Source organism: Hyperolius riggenbachi, chromosome 1, assembly GCF_040937935.1.
Source record: "Hyperolius riggenbachi isolate aHypRig1 chromosome 1, aHypRig1.pri, whole genome shotgun sequence".
Classification (NCBI taxonomy): domain Eukaryota; kingdom Metazoa; phylum Chordata; class Amphibia; order Anura; family Hyperoliidae; genus Hyperolius; species Hyperolius riggenbachi.
Genome location: NC_090646.1, coordinates 253,078,298 through 253,102,709, shown reverse-complemented (window position 1 = coordinate 253,102,709; position 24,412 = coordinate 253,078,298). Strand labels below are relative to the sequence as shown.

General features: G+C 42.6%; 1 protein-coding gene across 1 annotated transcript; it reads right to left on the bottom strand.

Annotated features, from left to right (window-relative positions):
• Nucleotides 1-380: 380 nt before the first annotated feature.
• AMBN (ameloblastin) lies at nucleotides 381-23,175 on the bottom strand. Its single transcript, XM_068232816.1, has 9 exons — nucleotides 23,122-23,175; nucleotides 22,237-22,287; nucleotides 20,516-20,563; nucleotides 17,587-17,700; nucleotides 10,420-10,671; nucleotides 7,311-7,403; nucleotides 5,933-5,974; nucleotides 3,053-3,103; nucleotides 381-908 (listed from the first exon to the last, which is right to left on the bottom strand). Exons 1-9 carry the CDS (start codon nucleotides 23,173-23,175, stop codon nucleotides 381-383), a joined length of 1,233 nt encoding a protein of 410 aa, XP_068088917.1.
• Nucleotides 23,176-24,412: the final 1,237 nt, after the last annotated feature.

Here is a 24,412-nt window from a genome sequence, read left to right as displayed (position 1 = left end):
TCCAAATTTAGGATGATCATGCTTATGGTTGGGACACATTTTTTATATTTCTGCCATCTCAAATTTCTTTCCACACTTTTATAAACATGCTGGAAATTGAAACGTTATAATTATTTCCTACAGAGCCAATATTATACTATTATAACTAGACCCCTTTATTTGCTGATTATTGCTCCTTACAGTTGTGATATTTCCATTTCCAATTTTCTGTATAATTTTATTTTGTATGTCTTGTTGCTTGGTTCTCCATATACTACCAACATTACTAACACTACAGACATAAGTTGATTAATAGTGCATTCTAAGCTGTTAGCTAATAAGTGGTGTAAAGCAGACTGAACCCAGCGAGGACTGTTCTGATTCTGATCTCTGACCTATCATTATGGGTCCTGGAAATAATGATTCTGTAAATGATGAATATCATTATGCATGAAAGCGGTATCCATGCCATTATTTCCATAAGTAATGTCCACATTAGTAGGATTTTCTCTTGGCACACCAAACAGTAAAGCTTCATCAACTCCATATGGAGCCAAACCTGCAGGTGTATCATGTGTCATATGGGGTATGTTATCTGGGGTTACTGGTGCTGGACCTTTGCTCTGTCCTACTGGATTAAGCCCCATATTAGGAAGGTTGAGGTTTGGCAGTTGAAGGACTTCTTGAGCTGGCGATAGTCCATCTAAGATGGGTATGGAAGGGTTCAAACCACCAATTGAAGGATTTTCAGCTGGGCTTTGTGCAATTCCTTGACCAGCTGGCTTTCTACCAACTCCAAGAGTGTCATCTTCTATGGTGAAGTCGCCAGCCATGGCCGGATTCTGTGGCATGTTTCCTAGACCAGGTACTCCTCCCAGTAATCCTGGAAACAAGGAATGCAAAGCATGTGCGGCTCCAGCTCGACCACCCTGCAGCACAGCAAATAAGATGGTAAGACATGCAATACAAAATTCAGGATGGAATTAAAAAATAACAGGATAATTGATCACCACTTTCTGTACAAGACAATAATTCACACAATGTATTATTAAATATATATTATTTATATATTTTTTACTTTACAGATATCTATTCCACTCATTTACCTGCTTACATGCAAGGCTCCAGGACTAATTCAGAACAGCCCCTACTCTTTGGAACTCCCTTCCTCCCTCATCAGACTTGTTTACACCTTTAACTCATCCAAGTTAGCCTGATCATCCTTGCTTACTCTCCATCCTCTTATACTGGACCCCTTCTCTGAATAGACATGCCACCCCTTCCACCTAGTGTGTTCTTATTCCATCCTCTTAGATTGTAAGCCTTTTTAGTCAGAGCACTCTTTCAGTTCACTTTGGCGATGGCTACTAAATGAACATTGTACTGATGCTGCCTTAGTTTTATACTGACCCTCTGTCTTGTAATATGTGATCTGTCTCTGTACCTTGTGTTATGTTGTAATGTGTTCCATACATATACAGTATCGCACAGTGCTGTACAGTGCTGCATAATATGATAGCATTTTATAGATAACGCTAATTAAAATACGGTAATAATAATTTATTAGACGAAAACAGAATGGAATTATAAATTCTACCTCCCAGCTGTTCATAATAGAATACCCAGCTTTTATTTTCATACTGTCCAGTGAAGTCGAATTAAATAAAATGTGCTGAATATGGCAAGTTTTATAATGGTTTGGCTTTGCATGTCAACGTTCTAGTATGTGAAGATAAATACAGATACTAGTAGTTAACAACACATTTAAAAAGTATTTAGAAGAATTAAAGCATTGTGTAAAAAAATCAAACAACCACAGAGGAAAGCATGAGCTGATTACTTTTTTAAGCTTCTAAGAACCATGTTCGGTTAATATCATCAAGTGGCAGCATGTTACTACTGGATTATGTTTGATTAACTAGTCATGATTGCCAAACACGAAGAACATATTATATTTGTAACGGGGCTGTTATTAGGACTTTATGGTAAGAGCATAATGAAATGGTTCGCTGTTTTCCTGACTCTGTATCTTAAAGGGACATATAGTAGATTGTACTAAATTATTCAGGTTTACTGTTTTTACCGTGGTTATCCTGGTTTCAACAGCAGCAGAAGTACTTCTTATATCCATATATATAGCAGGCTGTTGGTATATCGTCCAGCCCCCTTAGTATGGGAAAGGTTGTGGGGTCTACAGTTAGACAGCTCAGTGCACTTGAGTGTGCATGTGTTTGTGTGATTTTCACCATGTCTCCTGAAGAAGCCAGAAGACTCAGGTGAAACATGTTGGGACATCCTGGCATGGCTACTTGACACATCATAGGGTGACCTGCCCCACTGTCTTGCTGGCAGCATCAACTCCATGTGAGAGGACAGTATTTTACCTGACACGCCTGATACAACCTCCAACAGTGATTGGACTCTGGATGTTACAAGTCCCCAGGAAGGTGGTGAGATCTTGGCAACTATTGCTTTGACAGTTATGTACTGTAGTTTCTACTATACCCCTCTCATCTGCTATTGGGGTGGACTTTGTTGTTGCTCACTGTTGTTTGATGTCAAGAGCTGACAGGATTGTTACTGCTAAGTGTGACCTCTGTGGTTGCATTTAGGACTTGTCTTTGGATTTCAGCACATAAAGTATACCAATTGTAATTATCAGCCTTAAAATGAGCTTACTTTGACTTGTTTACCCATCGAGGTCATGTGGTTATCTACACCTTGGTGTCACTTGTGTATGATTGGCGGTTGTTTGGTTGTGCGTGCTTGGGTTGATATCGGCACGGTCATCCCATATCCCATGCTAAGTTGTTTAACTATGCGTTCAAAATTGCTTAAATTAATACAGTTGAACTGATTTTAGTTTCATAGGTGCATTGTCTAATTACTTATATTGACACGCACATTTTCAATCTTCTACTTCAGTTTTATTAATGCTGTAATTTGCCCGTTTTCCCCAGAGTACTCTAGGAAATCACTCTAGGACCCTCACTGGCCTGTACTTCCTCTGTGCTTATCATCATAGCCTACGCTACTGAGAAACCTGTTGCAGTTATAAAGTTTATTTTAGTACCTGCATCTCTTCTGACTCTTGGCTCATGACTCCAAGCCTGGCTGGTGGTAACTAAAGTAGAAATAAATCAGTTAGCATACAAATATAATAACAATAGTAAATTAAATACACACACAATATATACACTATGTAATCCTATAACTTTATTTTCTGGTTGAACTGGATGGACGTATGTCTTTTTTCAACCCAGATAACTATGTAACCAGGAGCATAACTAGACTTAATAGGGCCCCCTTCAAAAATGATAGCATGGGGGCCCCTTGGTCCCTGAACCCCACAGGATTGGGAGCCAGGGAATGGTAGCAGAGTGTTCTGCTGTGAAGCAGCCTCTGGAAGCAGAAAACAATTACACACTCTCCTGCAGATGATTTTCGTGAGTGAATGGGGAAGTTTCTTTGCTAATTGGCTGCACTTACGGTTGGGAAGAGGGCGGTGGAGGGGCCCCAATGGCAGGGGTCGCAGGGGTGATTACTACGCCCATGTACTGTATGTAACTATGTAACTAAAAGGTAAAAATGTTCAGAAAGCACTGATGATGTTCAAGACTGTTCACGATGATCTTGTCTAAAATGCCTGTATCAAGAGGTACAGTAATTGGTGGGCAGGAACTACTGAAGGCCACTTCTCTATTGAATATAGATGTAAGAGTTTGTCACACTAACACATTTTGTAACAGAGATGTTTAAGTTTGGGGTATTATCTTAAAATAGTATGGAAGCTATGGTGGATGAGATTATTCATAGATATATTTTAAGGTTTGGCTGTAACGATTGGTGTCAGCAACACAGATTTTTCTGATTATTGGTAATCTGCAGAATCACCAATAATACAGATGCTATACCTGATTATGTGGTGACCTGCAGAATCACCAATAATACAGATGCTATACCTGATTATGTGGTGACTTGCAGAATCACCAATAATACAGATGCTATACCTGATTATGTGGTGACCTGCAGAATCACCAATAATACAGATGCTATACCTGATTATGTGGTGACCTGCAGAATCACCAATAATACAGATGCTATACCTGATTATGTGGTGACCTGCAGAATCACCAATAATACAGATGCTATACCTGATTATGTGGTGACCTGCAGAATCACCAATAATACAGATGCTATACCTGATTATGTGGTGACCTGCAGAATCCTGAATAATACTAGTATAGCTAGACACAGGACAACCAATGTGGAATTGTGTTTTGGTGCGACAATAATGAAAGAGGAGATCTCCCGATTAGCGGGAGATTCAGACTGTATTGCAGCCAGTGGACACCTGAGGAGCAGGGACCACTGACTGAGCTGTAAGGATGATCACCCGAGGAGCGGGTGATTAAGACTCTACTGCAGCTAGCAGACACTCGAGGAGCAAGTGTTGCAGACAGTGCTGCAAAGACTGATCACCTAGGGAGTAGGTGACAGCTCTCAGAAATTCCTCACTAATGGCTAGACCCACTAGTGAGGATAGGATGGTCAGACAAGCAGGGTCAGCAACGTACGGACAGATAAGGTACAGAGACGGAAGGCTGATTCAGAGTTAGGTTCAGGCAGTGTCGGCAACAGTAATCAGATAGGCAGAAGTACCGAATCAGCAAACAGGAGAGTAGTCAGGAAAGCAGAAGATCATAACAGATAATAGTAGCAATATAGCAATATCCTCGTCTAGGTGTGAAGTTCTTGGTTTCAACACCTGGGATCTAGACTAAAGAATATTACACAGATAAATAGTAGCAATATAGCAATATCCTAGTCTAGGTCTGAAGTCCTTGGTTTCAACACCTGGGATCTAGACTAAAGAATAGTACACAGATATCACAATGCAATTAGTACTTTAAGCTATCAACGGAAACTGGCTAAGTGTGAATTCCCAGCTCCAGCTGGTTCTAACACACTGTAAGATCTGACTAAGGTCTGAGTGCTAGCACGTTAGCGTTTGCAACAGCAGACGACCAGCAACTGACAGGCAGGTCCTATATATACTCAGAGCGCTCCACAACGCCGCCCCAGTCACTCAGCCAATCTGGAGCACTACTGGAGTCAGCTGACCGGCTGATCAGCTGACTCTTTTACTTGCATAAAGGTCCTGTCGCCTGGTGCGCGCGCGCGCGTAGCTCTCAATCTATGTGCACTAGACGGACCAGGCAAAGCAGCAGCATGTAGCTGCATGGCAGAGGCCGCCGGCTGACACGCGGAGATAGCCGCCATGCCGCTTGGCCATGCGGCGGTATTATTATTATTATTTAGTATTTATATAGCGCCGACATCTTCCTCAGCGCTGTACAGAGTATATATTGTTTTGTCACTAACTGTCCCTCAGAGGGGCTCACAATCTAATCCCTACCATAGGCATATGTCTATATCGTATAGTGTATGTATCGTAGTCTAGGGCCAATTTTTTGGAGGAAACCAATTAACCAATCTGTATGGTTTTGGGGATGTGGGAGGAAACCGGAGTACCCGGAGGAAACCCACGCAGACACAGGGAGAACATACAAACTCCTTGCAGATGTTGACCTGGCTGGGATTCCAACCGGGGACCCAGCGCTTGCAAGGCAAGAGCGCTAACCACTATGCCACCGTGCTGCCCTCCGCTATCCTTTACATTGGCATTACTAGATGTATCAGCTGAGGATTAATGGTTATTAATTATCTGTAACCTCATTACCTTTGAAAATACAGACAGCTGAAGCAGAACTAGGTGCTCACTGTGAGATAGACGTACTCTGTGGAACAAAGACTACATTCATTTACTAAGCTAAGTGGAAACCATGACCTTTTGGACTGTAAAACAAGTGTTCTGTTTTTTTAATAGTTGTGTTCTAAATAATTCACTTTTGAAATTATTTGCATAAATGTCCTTGGCATTGTCACTTACTTCAGCTCCTCTGCCATAATTAAAGTAAAGACCAGGGTATGGCTGAAAAACAAATTATTTAACTTATTAAAGAAATACTGTATATGAACATAAAATTGAAGAGGTACTATAAGATTTGTTTTCACAAAACAAAGGAAAAGAAAGCGTGTTATGAGGAGAAGAAGAGATAACCAAAAGAGAGAAAACAAATCATATTTCCCTGTCAGTGTCGTGTAGAAAAAGTGCCTCATGCAGCATGGAAGGAATCATATTTACTTCGGGTGCGCAGGGCTAGAGGGTGGTTTTTTTTTATTCCCCTAGGTGAAGACACGCACCTTTGAAAATCGGAGCAAAATCACCACTATTTTGCCACAATTCTGTTTGCAATGCACGTGTAAGGAGAAATTCTCGTTCCCTGAATGCGAATTGCGAACACAATTGCAGAACAATTTTGCCACGATTTTAAGCATGAAACAGGCTGCTTTTCACACTGTGTTATTTTCTCCAATGACTTCAATTCATAAAGGGCTGTTCGATTAAAAAAAAAATGGTCAGTAAAATACTGCATTCGGTATTTTAGACTTTTTTTGTTGATTCAAAAAGAATTTCACAGGTGCGGTAAAAGTTTAGTAATTTACCAAAAAAAAGTTGCTTGCTTGTTTAGATGAACTTCCAAGAAACATAAGACCAGGCACGTTCAGAGGGGGGTGCTCTGGGTGCTCAAGCACCCCCTCTTTGTGTGACCCACAGTGGCAGCCAGGGCCCACTAAGACACATCATTCTTGGATAATTTCACTAGTTGATCCTCGGCATCTTCAAACAAGAACCTTAAGGGTCAACGTCTGAAGGGCTGCAGGGGAAATCTCTTTTGTGTGGTGGCTCTCTTCTCTGCTGCCTGGGGGTAGAGAAACTCATCTCTCCCTAGAACATGTTAGCACCAATAGAGAGAGAGTAGCAGGAGGGGGAAGCTCTTCCTATTGGCTCTCTGCTTCAGTCTGTCATGTGCTATTGCATGCTGTAGCTGGTTTTTGACACATCAGAACTGGAGGTAAATACCCGACATGTTACTGGACTTTACTGCATGCTCTAATCTTTATAAATTGACATTTACTGACGTGTTGAGGTATTTGCCACACAAGTCGGTAATTTACCTCACTGCTCTGTAATTTCACTTGCCATGTGGTATCAGCCTTTATGAATTGACATTTTACGAAATGTTCAGTAAAATCATCTGTTTTCTGCATGAAGTGAATTAATACAAACAATTAATCTATACAGTATATCAGTATGACAACCTCAACCTGACACACAGTAATAATTCTAACAAGTGGTATTAATTTGTTACACGTTCCCTGCAAGATATTTTATGCAATATTTAATGTGGCTATGAGAGACTTACGTTGTGTTGATGAATGGGCGGGACTCCAGCAGGGTCTGGCATGGCATCTGCTGCTCCTTGTTGTTGTAGTAGTTTATTCATTATGGTCTGGTACTGGAGTATAGACACATGAGAATATAAATATTACCAAATGTAATTTTTTTTATGCAACTATACTCAGTTCATATGTATTCATATATTTAGATTCCCTAGAAGTACAGGAACACAGGTAGGCTGATTGTGAGTTCTCCTGTAGTAATGTTCATTGTTTTTATTCATTTTAGATATGGGTGCAGTGCTGGTCTCTATTCAATTTTGGACTAAGGTAAAAAAAAATTTCAATAAAGTTTTTGTGTAATTTTGAATATAAATTTTTAGATTTTTGTATCTATGTAATTTTTACCCCCCTTGTGGTGGTTATCCACCCCATATTGGTTTTGATCACTGTTAGGTTTATGCCTTAATGTTTTGAGATCGATATCCCATAGAGTTGTTGCCAATTGTTACTATGACGACTTGGTGGGCGTATTTCTCTGGTGGGCGAGTTCCTAGTGTTTTGTGTAACGTAGGACGCGCCCACTTAGTACGTATAGACATCCGCAATAGACGCCGCATGTTTGTTTACATGCGCTTAGCGGGCGTCTTTCTTTCTTCCGCATACGTCATGGCATATTATGCGTACTTAGTTCCGCATACGTCATAACCACGCGTCATGAGTTTGCGACCATTTGATTGGTCGGCGGCACTTCAGGAGGGTGGGGCTAAGTCTATCCACCCCGTCCATATGGTTGGCCATATGTGGGAGGCCCCTTTGAGGGTGCCTCGCGCGGATTGGCTGACTCTAATTTTACACAATTTATCTCTTATGGCTGTATTGAACCTGGCGGTGTTTCAACTATATGGTAAGGTGCTGTTAGCGCTATTCAGAGTGTATTTTTTGGAGTAAGCACTTGAGATATACAATGTCTAATAGGACTTTTTCCGATAAAAGGGAAGTTTTTTTCTGATACATCTAAGTCTTCCATCAGGTCCTCTGGTGACATAATGTCCAGTGATTCGATGATACCAGCGCTGCACTTTGATTGGTTTTTAGACCTTATATAAGCACATGATTTGTATGTGGTTTTTATGCAGTGTTGAACAACTTGATATAGAGCTTGGTTGCTCGAAACAGCGGTCTGTCGTTGTACCCTCTGCGTTGTCTGATGTGACCAATAAAGAAGCTATAATTTACTACATTGGTGCCTGCAAAACCTGTGTTCCTGTACTTGACGGCTCCAGTGGTGTGGAAGACCGACTGCCTGGGCACATTATCTCCTATACATGGGTGCTGTCCCAACACTTTTTGGACTTGATTCCCTAGAAGTGTAGTGTTTCTTTCCTTAATAAACTTGTCCCCGCAGATTCCAATGGTTTATCATTTATCACAAGTTGTACAACTTATCCTGACTTCTCTATTGCCATTCCATTTGCATGAATGCTAGATTCCTGCACATGACCTTTAAATTTAAGCCTGATGCACACCTTCAATTTTGATTGGCCAATGATTGGAAATGTTATCACCTCCATATAGTATGAGGGTAAACAGAGTTTGAATACTAGGCAAAGATAGTGTAGGTAAACTCTCATACTACATGGAGCTGGTAAAAATAGTCAGTGATTGATCAATCAAAATTGAAGGTCTGTACCAGCCTTTAGTGTATGTAAAGCCATCAGTTTCAAGAGTCCTGTGAAGGCACTCACCTGCACAGCTTGTTCTGTCTGTGGAGAAGCTCCAAGAATAGTTACTGTAAAATTAGTCACTTTTCAAGTATGGTACCTGGTCAAAAACCAAATTAAAAGCCATTTCCTTCACCACAGACTACCATTGCTACAGAATGCAATTTTTTCAATTAAGTCAGTACCTAAACCATCCCATAGCTGTCATACGGGTACCGTGATACAAGCCAAGCATTGTTTCCTCATATAGACCCTGCTAATAATGTAGCTGCTTCGGGTCATGTGACCTTTTATGAAAATTGGATTTTTCCTCGAAGAAGCCCTATTTAACACAAAAATTTTACTTCTGGGCACTTTTATTACTAACCTTTCACACTGTATATTTACAGGTTATATCAGTGCCTTAAAGTGGAGTTTGCGACATTTCTTTTTCCACAACAAAATACCCTATCTTAAAAAAAATTATGATACTGAAAGCAAAACAATATCAGCCCAGTAGTCACCGATCATGTCTACAGTCATCTTACTTTGACATTAATATGGCTCAGACATTAAAACTAGCATTGCTTATGTGTATATACAGCTAAATGTAGATATACAGTATGTAAACATGTTCTTCTGGATGGGTTCACACTGCACAGATCAAAAACTGATCCTTGAAAAACTGATCTACTTTCAGTTTTAAACAGATCAGTTTGTTCCATTTTGGCATTCGTTTTTTATTTGTGTGTTCCAATCCCCGTCGCCACCCACTCGTTATACCCACCAGAATCCACTTTGTCCGGCCGATCCGGAATTATAGCAGACTATCAAAACTTGCGTTTCATTCATAAGATTGGAACAAACTGATCCATTCCAAATGGACTGATTTGAGTGGATCCTATTGCTTTGCATAGAATCCCTTTGTATCCACCAGGAACTGTTCTATTTAATTCAGCTAAACTGAACATTTTGTGCCAATGTGAACCCAGCCTTCGGGTTGCTGATCTTATATTTCAAAACAAGTATGGTATTTCTGGAGACAAATTTGAGCATACATACATACATTTGATACATCCACAATAAAGATTTTGTAATTTGTTTTTGGACATCATGCGGACCTTCCTACTGTTTACTTAAAATGGAAACATTGGAGCAAAACTTGTGCAAACCTGAAGTAGATGCCTATAGCAAGATCCCAACTGGTCGCTTTAAGAAACCACTCCACTTTTCCACCTAGTTTGCACCAGTTTTGCTCCTATTTTCTTGCACTGCTTCTCACAAATAACTCTTATTGTCCCTGCAAAGTTATGTATTTCTCCCTGTTTCAAAATGTTAATTACAGAAGATAATGCTTGGTAGATTACAAACACATACGGTTAATGGAAATGTGCAGTACATCATACTCAATCTAAGCAAGGGTAATGATTACCATAAACAATGCTACCATTTGGATTTGACCATCAGGTGAGCCGCCCCTTGGGGGAATCATTGTTGGGTCAGTTTGCTGGATGTTTGGAAAGCCCAGCGGCAGCAGAGACTGTTGTATGAGTTGGTCTGCTTTAGCTGATGTAGGTGGTGACTGATGAGGATTATTCTGTCCATCTTGTCCTGATTGAGCTGGGTGAGCTACAGGCGACACTCCTGGCAATGGGGGAGGGTGTATCGGCAATGCATATTCAAACTAAAAAAAGAGAAACAGCCTTGTGAAAATAATACACATCAAGAGACCAATGAAAATCAAACAAAATTCTGGTTATCTTATTTTAACCAATTCTGACTGCGGGTTTTTACCTATTGAACAAGAGCAATTTTCACATTTCAGTGCTACTCCCCTTCATCCGGTAATAACTTTATCACTAGTTATTATACCTAAATGGTCTTTGTATTTTTTTTTCTTGTGACTGTGAGGAAACGCGGAAAAGCCGCCGTCTCTCGAGGTGAGGCAGCTGTTTCCGCGTCCAGCATGGCGTCACAACGCGGAAAAAACGCCGCATGCCGCATGGGCAGTGCGGCGGAATCCGCATTGGTAACGGCGGAATCCACATCAGAGGCGACCCCCGCATTAGATACATTGCAAAACAGTACTGGTGTGGCTGGGACTGATAGTCCACCAAGATTCAGACTTACACGCGCGCGAGCATTGAGGCAGAATTTAAATAGCAGTTAGAAGGGTGTCGGCTGACCAGCTGGGTCAGCTGACAAATTCCACTGCTCCCATTGGACCAGCAATTAGGGAGGTCCTGGAAAGGTCCTAGAGTATATATACTGCTGGTTGTTCACTTGCTCCTTGTCTGGCGTTGCGTTCACATATGTGGGAGCACCCAGATCCGTAGTTAGATCCGTTAGTGTGCCGGGACCAGCTGGAGCTGTAATCCTACACTAAGCTAGATTCTGTTGATAGCTAAAGTACTAGTTTGATTGTGATTATCTGTTATGACTTTTGCCTGCCTTGACTATCCTCCTGAACTCTGATCTTGCACCTCGATATTTCTGATACTCTGTTGCCGAACCCCGGCTCGTACTTTGACTCTGCTTCTGCCTCCTGATTTTGTACCCCGATATTTCTGATACCCCGTTGCTGAACCCTGCCTGTACTTTGACTCTGCCTTTGCCTCCTGATCCTGTACTTTATCTGTCCGTGTGTGTACGACCTGGCTTGTCCGACCTCGAGAACCGACCTTACCGTTAGAGGCGGTTCTTCGCTCTGTTAGCGATCCTTCCTCCTGAGGGTCACTTTCAGATATCCCTTCCTACTGTCAGTCTGACTCCTCCCGTCTTGGAGAGCTCAGGTCTGCGGAAGGAATCTGTGCAGTACTCCTTACTGCATTGAGGCCTTGTCCTCTTAGTGTTACAGTTACACCAAACACTACACTCTATTCAGGTGATCAGAGGTTAGTTTGTATATCGGATTATCGGTGAGACTGCAGTTCACTTATAATCTGGTATATATCTGTATTTCCGGTGATACTGCAGATCACCGGTAATCAGATACTCTCTGCGCCCACCGATCGTTACAGAACGCCAGACCAAAAAACAAAATGGACGCAAACACTGGTCGTCTGGGTATGCTTGCCACTTCGGTGGATAACCTCCATCAAGCACTGGGCCAGCACAAAGCTTTGATTGATGCCCTTTCAGGCTCTGTGCAAACCCTCCAGACGTCAGTTGATTCAGTGCGATCCCCTCCTAGTGATGACATACGTATGCCTGTACCTGATAAATTTTCCGGCCACAAGTCTGACTTCCGGAATTTCAAGAGTAGAGTGTTGTCATACTTCGAGTTAAGACCCCGATCCTCGGGGACTGAGACCCAACGGGTCATTTTCATTAAAACACTGTTAACTGGTGATTGTGATGGTCTTGGGCATACAACCTGTCCCCCACTAATTTAGCTCTGACCTCAGTCGAGGAATTTTTTAAGGCTATGGCCGTAATATACGACGACCCTGACCTTGCGGCAACTTCAGAGCGGAAGCTCAAACTTTTGCGGCAAGGCAGAGGGTCGGTCGAGGATTACGCAGCAGAATTTCGTAGGTGGTCTGTTACCGCCAGATTCGACAATTTTGCTCTGATGGATTATTTTCTATCTGGGTTGTCGGAGGAGGTCTCTGATTTGATGCTAACCTTACCCGAGCCCGCAACAGTCGATGAGGCCATATCATCGGCCATCAGAGTCGATCGTCGACTACGCCATCAGAGGCAGACTAGGGGCAGTCACCGGGTCAGGGTGACTTCGTATGTGGCACCTTATGGTACACCCGCAGTAACGGCATCTCCACCGGTGTCACCCTCTCCAGCCTCACCACCACCCGAACCCATGCAAATTGGTCGATCAAGATTGACCCAGGTGGAACGTAGGCGGAGAATAACAGAACAACTGTGCCTGTATTGTGCAGAAGCAGGGCACAGGGTGCGAAACTGCCCTAACAAGTCGGGAAACGGGTCTGCCTAGGAGTAGTGGGGGGTGACACCCTAGGCACTTCATTCTCACCCCAAAAAGAGAAGAAGTTACTTCTCCCCTGTACTATTACGTGGGATGATAAGTCTGTGGACACTGAAGCTTTTATTGACTCTGGCTCAGCGGCCAATTTTATGAACCTTGAATTTGCTCGGGAGTTGGGTATTCCTCTCACTCCAGTAATTCCCCCCATTCAGGTCACGGCAGTAGACGATTCCCCGCTGCAACGGGATCGTCCCCTGTCTCAGACTCCGCAGGTGAGGGTTACGATAGGGGTATTGCATGGGGAACAGCTACAGTTTTTCGTTTTGAACATGTCAACCTCCACTATTATCTTAGGCATGCCTTGGTTACAGGCCCACTCTCCACAAATCGACTGGGCCACGGGTCAGGTAACCAGATGGTCTGATCGTTGTCACCAACAGTGTCTAGGAAAGGTGACATTGGGTCAGACCAAGGTGTACGTGGAGGGTGTTCCCGAGGTGTATTCCGATTTTTCTGATGTCTTTTGTCCCAAGTCTGCTGATCAATTACCTCCTCATCGCCCGTTCGATTGCCCCATTGATCTCCGTGCTGGTTGTATGCCCCCTAGGGGTCACCTGTATAACTTGTCCGGTCCCGAGAAGTTGGCCATGCAGGATTACATTCGTGACAACCTGGCCAAGGGGTTTATTCGGCCCTCTCGGTCACCTGCTGGGGCCGGTTTCTTTTTCGTTAAGAAAAAAGACGGGGGTCTTCGACCTTGTATCGACTACCGAGGTCTCAATAAAATCACGGTGAAAAATCGCTATCCGTTACCATTGATAGACGACTTATTCACGCAGGTCACTACTGCAAAGATCTTTTCTAAGTTAGATCTGAGGGGGGCATACAACCTAATCCGCATTAGAAGGGGCGATGAATGGAAGACGGCCTTTAACACACCCGACGGGCATTACGAATACTTGGTGATGCCCTTCGGGTTGTGCAATGCGCCCGCCGTCTTCCAGGAACTAATCAATGAGGTATTCCGGGAGGTATTGGGTAAATTCGTACTGGTATATCTCGATGATATATTAATTTATTCCAATAACCTCCCCGAACACAGGGTCCATGTGAAATTTGTCCTAAACAAATTAAGACAGAATAGACTCTATGCCAAGTTAGAAAAGTGTATTTTTGAGGTGACATCCGTCACGTTTCTGGGGTATGTGATTTCTACCTCAGGTCTGTCAATGGACCCTGCTAAAGTCACAGCTGTCCTAGAATGGCCGCAACCTGTGGGTCTGAAAGCCCTCCAGAGATTCTTGGGTTTTGCAAATTATTATAGGAGGTTTATAAAAGGGTACTCCACAATCATTGCACCCCTTACCAGTCTTACAAAAAAGGGGGCAGATACTACCCACTGGTCCCTGGAGGCTCAGAATGCATTTTCTAGTCTGAAAAAATTGTTTTGTTCCGCACCAATCCTGAGACATGTCGACACCGCTTATCCGTTCATTGTTGAGGTCGATGCCTCGGAGGTCGGGGTAGGGGCTGTGCTGTCTCAGCGATCAGGGTTACAGGGAAGACTACATCCCTGTGCGTACTTTTCCCATAGGTTCTCTCCGGCGGAGAGAAACTACGATATAGGCAACAGAGAGCTCCTGGCCATTAAATTGGCATTTGAGGAGTGGCGCCACTGGTTGGAGGGGGCAGAGCACATGATCACTGTTTACACCGACCACAAGAACTTGAAGTACATCGAGGGGGCTAAGAGGCTTAGTCCCCGTCAGGCCCGGTGGTCCTTGTTTTTTACGAGATTCAGGTTTATAATCACATACACTCCAGGTAGCAAAAACATCAAGGCAGATGCCCTCTCCAGGTGTTTCGAACCTGAGACAGCACAGCCCCCCACTCCTGAATCCATCATTCCGCAGAAACTGGTGTTAGCCGCCACGGAGTCTTGGGAAGAGTGGACAGAGATCTTGGGTCCCTTTCAGCAGGAGGTTCCTGAAGGGAAACCCGAAGGGGTCTTGTTCATACCACTACCATTCCGGTTACAGGTTCTGCAACTCTTTCACGCCCATAAGAATGCTGGTCATCCTGGAGCTGCCAGAACGCAGGATCTGATTGCCAGGTGTGCTTGGTGGCCTTCCTTGGCAACAGATTGCAAGGAGTATGTTAGGGAGTGTGCGGTGTGCGCCCAGAGTAAGCCCTCCCGGCTGGCACCTGTAGGAAGGTTGCAGCCTTTGCCCACCCCGAGTGAGCCATGGACCCACTTGTCCATGGATTTTGTGGGGGAATTGCCCAGGTCTGAAGGCATGTCGGTCATTTGGGTGGTAGTCGATCGGTTTAGCAAAATGGCCCATTTTGTGCCCCTGAAAGGACTCCCCTCGGCTCAAGAACTGGCTGAATTGTTTATCATTCACATCTTCCGGCTGCATGGCATTCCGGAAGACATCGTGTCTGATAGGGGAGTCCAGTTTGTGTCTGGATTCTGGAGGGCATTTTGCCACCAAATGGGCATGAAATTGTCTTTCTCGTCAGGCTACCACCCACAGACCAATGGGCAGACAGAACGCATTAACCAATCCCTGGAGCAATTCCTGAGATGCTACGTTGCTGAGGCGCAGAGTGACTGGGTGAAATTTTTGCCCTTCGCGGAATTCACTCAAAATAATTTAAAGAATTCCTCGTCTGGGTTTTCCCCATTTCAGATTGTAACAGGGAGGTCACCCAAATTTTCCCCTTTTCCAGTTGTCTCGTCTCCATTTCCAGCACTGGAAGATTGGCAGAGATCACTCAGGGACAATTGGGGAATTGTTAAGGGGAATTTACAGAAGGCGTTCCAGAGTCAGAAGGGTCAAGCAGATAAGAGACGGTCCGTGGAATGGAAGTTTCGGCCAGGGGATCTAGTCTGGGTGTCCACACGTCACTTGACCCTGAAGCAGCCATCTGCCAAACTGGGTCCCAGGTTTGTGGGCCCATTTTCCGTGACCAAGAAGATTAATAATGTTACTTATTCCATTGACCTTCCCACCAGCATGCGGGGGGTGAGGTCTTTCCACGTATCCCTTCTTAAACCAGCAGTCCAGGTGGGTCCCACTCCTCCTCCTCCCGTGTTGGTGGATGCCCAACCCGAGTACGAAGTGGAGAAGATCATAGATTCACGTACTGTACAGAACTCGGTACAGTACCTCGTACATTGGAAGGGGTACGGGATTGAGGAGAGGCAATGGGTACCTAGGAACCGCATGCATGCGGACGAGTTAGTGAAGGAATTTCATGCTGTACATCCCGAGAAACCTGGTGGGAGTTGTCCGGAGTCCACTCCTCGGGAGGGGGGTACTGTGAGGAAACGCGGAAAAGCCGCCGTCTCTCGAGGTGAGGCAGCTGTTTCCGCGTCCAGCATGGCGTCACAACGCGGAAAAAACGCCGCATGCCGCATGGGCAGTGCGGCGGAATCCGCATTGGTAACGGCGGAATCCACATCAGAGGCGACCCCCGCATTAGATACATTGCAAAACAGTACTGGTGTGGCTGGGACTGATAGTCCACCAAGATTCAGACTTACACGCGCGCGAGCATTGAGGCAGAATTTAAATAGCAGTTAGAAGGGTGTCGGCTGACCAGCTGGGTCAGTTGACAAATTCCACTGCTCCCATTGGACCAGCAATTAGGGAGGTCCTGGAAAGGTCCTAGAGTATATATACTGCTGGTTGTTCACTTGCTCCTTGTCTGGCGTTGCGTTCACATATGTGGGAGCACCCAGATCCGTAGTTAGATCCGTTAGTGTGCCGGGACCAGCTGGAGCTGTAATCCTACACTAAGCTAGATTCTGTTGATAGCTAAAGTACTAGTTTGATTGTGATTATCTGTTATGACTTTTGCCTGCCTTGACTATCCTCCTGAACTCTGATCTTGCACCTCGATATTTCTGATACTCTGTTGCCGAACCCCGGCTCGTACTTTGACTCTGCTTCTGCCTCCTGATTTTGTACCCCGATATTTCTGATACCCCGTTGCTGAACCCTGCCTGTACTTTGACTCTGCCTTTGCCTCCTGATCCTGTACTTTATCTGTCCGTGTGTGTACGACCTGGCTTGTCCGACCTCGAGAACCGACCTTACCGTTAGAGGCGGTTCTTCGCTCTGTTAGCGATCCTTCCTCCTGAGGGTCACTTTCAGATATCCCTTCCTACTGTCAGTCTGACTCCTCCCGTCTTGGAGAGCTCAGGTCTGCGGAAGGAATCTGTGCAGTACTCCTTACTGCATTGAGGCCTTGTCCTCTTAGTGTTACAGTTACACCAAACACTACACTCTATTCAGGTGATCAGAGGTTAGTTTGTATATCGGATTATCGGTGAGACTGCAGTTCACTTATAATCTGGTATATATCTGTATTTCCGGTGATACTGCAGATCACCGGTAATCAGATACTCTCTGCGCCCACCGATCGTTACAGTGACTTATTAGGCTTTCTGTGGGTGATTTGTGAGATGTGTGTTTTTGTGTTTTTTGTTTTCTCATTGTTCTCTATCCATAATGATAATAAATATTATTACATTTTGACTATGATTCATACTCTAGAAATAATGCACACCATAAACAAATGACACATTCTAGGATGACCAAAACAGAAGCTGGTTTCTAATACAGCATCCCTTATAGTCATTACCTGCTGGTTATCCGGCATCTGTGGCCGTTGCGGTAACCATGGAAATGGATGTTGTGGTAAAACGCCATGTAGCCACAAAGTTGAGTAAGGATCATTGTATCCAAATCTTGAGAACTGAAACAATAGTCAATTACTCACAGATATGTTATAAGTTAATTTCAAAGAAATACTGATATTTTCTATGTAGTAAATGTAGTAATAGTTTTAGTACTCTAAGATTAAAGAGAAACTGTAACCAAGAATTGAACTTCATCCCAATCAGTAGCTGATACCCCCTTTCCCATGAGAAATGTATTCCTTTTCTTAAACGGATCATCAGGGGGCTCTCTATGGCTGATTTTGTGGTGAAACCCCTCCCACAGACTGATGTCAGTGCCTCACAGCACGAAGGTCCTGACATCCCACTGTGGGAGCCTTGTTGCATTGTGGGAAATAACAGCTGTTTCCAACTGCCAAAAAAGCAAGCAGCATCTCCTTCCAGTGACATCCACTGCCAACAGTAAAAATGTCACAGTGTGATAAATGTCTGAATGTACATAAGGGAGAGGAAAGATTGTACAATGAGGAAACACTGACTAAATCATTTATACATACACACACATGTACACACTTATTTTATTACATTATTTTCACTGGAAATCCTCTTTAAAGTATTATTTATTCTAAAATGTTTTCTGTTCTGGGCTGGCTGAAAAAGAACTGGCATCAAAACTGGCATGTCCTTCCATGCCAGTCATGTGACTTTACTTGTGTCTGGTGGTAGGTCACTCAGGCACTGGTTTATGTAAATTACTTTCAGTCAGTGTTGAGCTGGTCTGGCAGGGAGCTGGGAAGGCTACTTGCTGGCAACGCCATGGTATTCACCTTCTATCGTTACCAGTAAAATGCAGCAGCAGGCAGTAAAACATGGTTACTGCTAGGCCCCAGCAGCATAGCCCAATGCTGCATAGAGTTTTTATTTTACTATAGGTAAACATCAGTGGAAACCTGAAATAGGAGGAACACAAATGCTGTCATTGCTACCCTCAGACTGCCTTGTTGCCTTACACACCATAGTATATCCAAAGTAAAAGGAAAGTAGCTTCTTCAGGTCTAATACGTAAAAGATATTCCTAAAGATATTACAAGTACAGATAATCCCCTTAATGCAGCCAACAGTCTAGCTAACTGATGCTATCAAGTCGATGAGAATTGTGGAAGTGTATTTATAACTTAACTAGGCATTAGACACCTTTGTTTATTAACAGTTGCTAGATGAGGCGGCCCTGCCTTGCATGTGCTCCCACTTATGCGCCAGCGCACTGACACCCACACACATATGCCACATGGTCCACAAATACGCAGGTGGATGCAGACACTTGTGCTTTTATTAGGTAGTATGTTCTTAACAAAATCAATAAGATACAGCCAATGTCATTTGTATATTTGTTCTAGGCAGGGGCATTGCTAGCCCCAAAGATCAGTGGAATGTGCCTCGGATCTATTCTGGGGTGCCCCAGATGTCCCCCAGCTGAGGTGCCTCAATGGCGGGCATGCTGGAAGCTGTGGTGCATCAATTAGGGTATTCTGGGTGCTGTGGTAACTCTATGCAGGCATGCTGGGTGCTGTGATGCATGAATCAGGGATATGCTGGGTGTTGTGGTGCCTCTATGGGGGTTGCTGGGTGCTGTGGTGCCATGCTGTGTGCTGTGGTGGCTTCATGGGGACATTTAGTGAGCCAGCCCACACAGCAGAAAGCCAGACCAGCCAGCACAGAAGCCAGGTAACTCTGCCTAGTTATGTTTAAAGGGGAACTGAAGTGAGAAGAATATGTTTATTTCCTTTTAAACAATACATATTGCCTGGCAGCCCTGCTGATCTATTTGGCTGCTGAAGTGTCTGAATCTTGTCAGATCTGACAATAATGTCAGAAGCCCCAGATCTGCTGCATGCTTGTTCAGGGTCTTTGGCTAAAAGTATTAGAGGCAGAGGATCAGCAGGACAGCCAGGCAATGTGCAAAGTTAAAAAGGAAATAAATATATCAGCCTCCATATCCCTCTTGCTTCAGTTGCCCTTTAAGTAACACTGCCTATTTATGTGATATGCTGCAATTTTTTTTTATTTTTATTAATGGAGATGGGGCTTCATCCAACAGAAGAAGCCCCCTCTCCATTAATAAGACCACTGTTAAGTTCATGTAAATTTGGCTCCACCCATGACCACACCCATATTCTGGTGCATGGCCACACCTATTTTCTGACTGGCGTGCGCAAAAGTGCCCCGGATCTCTTAGGATCCTAGCAACACCCCTGGTTCTAGTTCTAGGTCACTTATCCAGAAAGGCAGAGAATTATTATTATTATTTAGTATTTATATAGCGCCGACATATTACGCAGCGCTGTACAGTGTATATATATATATATATATATATATATATATATATATATATATATATATATATATATATATATATATATATATATATATAGCTTGTCACTAACTGTCCCTCAAAGGAGCTCACAATCTAATCCCTACCATTGCCATATGTCTATATTATGTAATGTAAGTACTGTAGTCTAGGGCCAATTTTTAGGGGGAGCCAATTAACTTATCCATATGTTTTTGGAATGTGGGAGGAAACCGGAGTGCCCGGAGGAAACCCACACAGACACGGAGAGAACATACAAACTCTTTGCAGATAGCGCCCTGGCTGGGATGCGAACCAGGGACCCAGAGCTGCAAGGCGAGAGAGCTAACCACTACGCCACCGTGCTGCCCAGCACAACAGAATCAGCACAACAGTTAGGAAGGCCACATTGTTCAACAGTCAACAATGGCACTCCCCATATTACTGTAACTTCAGATTTTAATTAAAAAAATAATCTTTTTACTCCTGGCATAGTCTCAGTCACAGATGAACTGCAGTGCATTTTTCTTTTGTATCCTTACCTGAGGCAGAGCAGTGAGTTTATTAGCTGCTTGTTGCTGTTGCATTGTCTTGGGGGAAAAAGAAAAATGACCACATTATCAGAGCACATATAGATACTAAGGAGATATCACATGAAAAGAAGCCCAAGGTGTATGTTGTTTATCATGTCTATTTGCTGAGATGCTGCATTCATAAGGTACTTTTTAATGCTAGGTATAGTAACTAGGGAGTATATTCACTAAAAACTACCATAAAAAGAATAATGAGTACAATGTAATACATTGCTTGTAATGATTATATTACGCTCTACTCATCGTGCTGTAAGTTTATAAGCCTATTATTCTGCTCACCCCAGTTTTGTGAAAATACCCCTAAGATGTGGAAAATTATCAATATCCGCTTAATAGCAATCATTTACCATCATGTCACACTGCAACACCTAAAACCGTTCCCCCCACCACAGCTGCTCCTATGTATCTCCACCCCCCTCACCTTCACACCTCTTCCCCCACCTGCTTCATCTCACGCAAAAGAGCCCTTCTTGATCAGTAATCCGTTGACAAAACTACTCAACATCAATCCAGGAGCCACCTTTCTCATAAAGATTTTCCGAAGACATATTTTTTTGAAAATCTAAGATCTATTTTTTTTTAAATATCATAAAGTGTCCCTGGTTTATGGGTAAGTGTTCATGACTGTTTATATTTAATTTGTGTTTGAATAGTGTTCCATTTGCTTTGGCTAGGCTCTTCGTTTTAAGTTGACCTCAGACACTCATGGCATGGCAAATAAGAAAATAATTAGGAGTTGACAGCAAGAATGAAATCCAAAAGCAAAGCAAATGAAATACAAACTGCAGGTAAAAACTGCCCCATAAGAACTCATTCACAATTACAGATATAAGTTTAATTTCCATCCAAAGTACTTTAGGAATGCTGATTAAGCACAAAGAATAAAGAAACATGTACATACGCCCTAAAATAGATTTCCACTTTCACCAGAAAGTTGGTATTAATAGGGTCAGCTGCTCAACATATGCATTGACCATCTGATCTTAATCCCATTGCATGCAATTCTATTCCATCTCATCCAATTTTTTCCAACACAACTTATTTAAAAAGCATGTACCACTGCCATGTGACAATAATGATGAGGATTTGATGTAGCCAGTGTGGATGTCAGTCAGAGTGTCATTTGCAATTGCCATCCTGGGTACATGTCACATCAATGCAATGGAAGCATGATGTTTGTTTGCCCTCATGTATTTCTGTGCACTTTCTCAGGGTTTGATTTCCCTTTTATAATTCAATCACAAAAGGAATTATGAATATTATTATAATCAATATTATGCAATTATAAAGCACTAACAATTTTGCCTCAACACTGTAGAGAGTATATTGAACAACTCACACCCCTTAATATTCCTTAGTGAAACTCACAATCTAATGTGCCTACAACTTTTATTTTTTTGGAGGGGGCCAATTAACCTACTAATCTGTTTTTGGCGTGTTGGAGGAAGCCAAAAGCCCCGGAGAAACATGAGGTGAACCTACAATTTCTACATGGATAGTCTCCTGGCTGGGACTTCAATGCTGCAAGAACATGCTAACTACTTGTCATTAGTTTTTTCCTAAGCTCTTCTGGGGAAGTAACTGAGAAATGTATATGGTTCAGTGTTTTCTGTAAAACTAAAAAGTACCATAAAATGAATTAAATAAATAAAATAAATATATATATTTACCTCAAGGCTCAAGCTGGCCATGCCGTGTGTCCCTACTGCTTGAGGATACATCTGAATAAGTGAATAAAACAGTTAATGCACCATGTATTCAGGAAATTACTGTATAAAGGCCAGTTCTACCCAAAACTGATTTTATGTTGTGGTTGACAAACTAAAATATTAGTTAATGTTATTAACAATGTGACAAGATATCAACACCAGTGTACCTATCTATACTGTACAAAGTAGTGCCCTTTATAATGGGGATTAAACTAAGGGCTGGGAATTTGAACTAGTCCAGTAGCATCAATTCTCCTTATAGCTTATTGGGAATGTTGCAGATACTAGCTGCTTCCACTGAATTTGTTCGTGAGACAGAAGGTGGCATGTGATTCAACCCACCAGTGATCATGAAGAAGTGAAATAGATGGAAAGCAGTATTAAAGGACACCTGAAGTGACAGGTATATGGAGGCTACCATATTTATTCCCTTTTAAACAATACCAGATGTCTGACATCCTGCTGATCTTTCATGCAACAGTAATGTCTAAATCACACACCCAGAACACACAAATACAGTCAATCATCTAATCTGCATGCTTGTTCAGGGTCCATGGCTGAAAGTATTAGAGGCAGAGGATCAGCAGGATAGCCAGGCAATTTGTATTGTTTAAAAGGAAATAAATATGGCAGCTTCCACATGCCTCTCACTTCAGGTGTCCTTTAAGAAAATTCATATAAATTTCACAACAGTTTAGATTTTAGCAATCACTTTGTCTGTTCATCCACTCAACATCCATCTATCCATCCATCCATCCATTCTTTTCTCTCTGCTTCCACCAATCTATCCATTCATGGATTTTGTTAAGCATACGAAGCAACATCACAAAAAAGTAAAGTACTCACAGGATAGGCGAAAACAGTGCTTAACAAGCACAACAATGCTGCTAGCTCCTCCATCATTCCCAGAAATATCTGTGTAAATAAAAAAGTTTACATTGCATTTATACTACATTGTAAAATATCACCTATGAAGAAAGGAAGAAAGAAAACAAATAAGACTAATAATAAATATAAAACATAAAATGTATGTTTGTATTTATACTTAATTCTTCAAATGAAATAGCTGTTCCTAATGTTAATAGCTATCATCATGTTGTCATAAAATGGTACAGAAGGACCTCAGGAAACAATTTCCTCTATATTTAGGTCTTCAGTGCACCATATAAGTAAAGAAATGAACCAATAGGTTACCATATATTGTCTGCTTCCTTCACGAATGAAGACAGGTCTCCTTAATGTAAATAAAATATTATACAAACTGCTTGGGCTACATTTTAAACTGCATTTAAATAATAAAACAGCCAATCATGAGACAGAAGACGGTACTGCTTGTGTAATTAGTTGAGGGATTTTTACTGCATGCAAAGCATTTCACACAATCTGATTATACTTAATTGTACACTAAGGTCTTAGACAGGTTTGATTTACCATGTAATATATATTTACGTAGCGCATTCTAACAAGTAAGTAAGCAACCCTCTGCAACAAGTGTGTTGGGAAGCTTACAATTATGGTTACTAAATGAACTTGGGTCCATGAGACAGCTATATCAGGGAATGTGCACAGGTGTAGTGGCAAGGTTGTGGGTAAATATATTGCAGGGGCTTACAGCATAGATATCTATAATTTGCTGCAGATGCAGTATTTCTAGAATTCCACTTAGCCTCCATATCCCTCTCAGTTCAGGGGTTGCTTTAAGGATTTATCTTTATTGAAATCAGAATAGCCAGTGCCACAGGTAATAACTGTTGAGGGGAAAAATAGGAAAGCGGATAGAATCTCACAGATGGAAACAAGGCCTAACAAGCACAGTACAGTATAAGCTTTGCAGCTCTATGCAGCTAGAGTCAGTCAGGTGCAGCTTGGTTATAGATGCGCTGCCATCTTTTTCTACTATTTGAATAAATGTTGATTTGAATATCGATAGATGTTGTTGGTAAAAGAAAAAAGAAAGAAGTAGAGTCACAGGAAATTCATGATGTAAGAGTTTGGAGAGTAATAATGATGCTCCAGAATTTACAACTCAGAGGCCCATAGCGCAGGCATTCTGGTGCTCTAAACCCCCACCACAATACCCTATGAAAAATCTGGCCCTGAGAATTCATTATGTAGTAGATGACTATATTTGGATAAA

Excerpts from the sequence above, each read along its gene's own strand:
- AMBN (XM_068232816.1), bottom strand. The coding sequence starts at position 23,175 with ATGGAGGAGCTAGCAGCATTGTTGTGCTTGTTAAGCACTGTTTTCGCC. Across the intron at positions 22,288-23,121 it reads GCACTGTTTTCGCCTATCCT|ATGTATCCTCAAGCAGTAGG; the intron begins GTGAGTACTTTA and ends TCACTTATTCAG. Across the intron at positions 7,404-10,419 it reads AAATGGTAGCATTGTTTATG|TACCAGACCATAATGAATAA; the intron begins GTAATCATTACC and ends TCTATACTCCAG.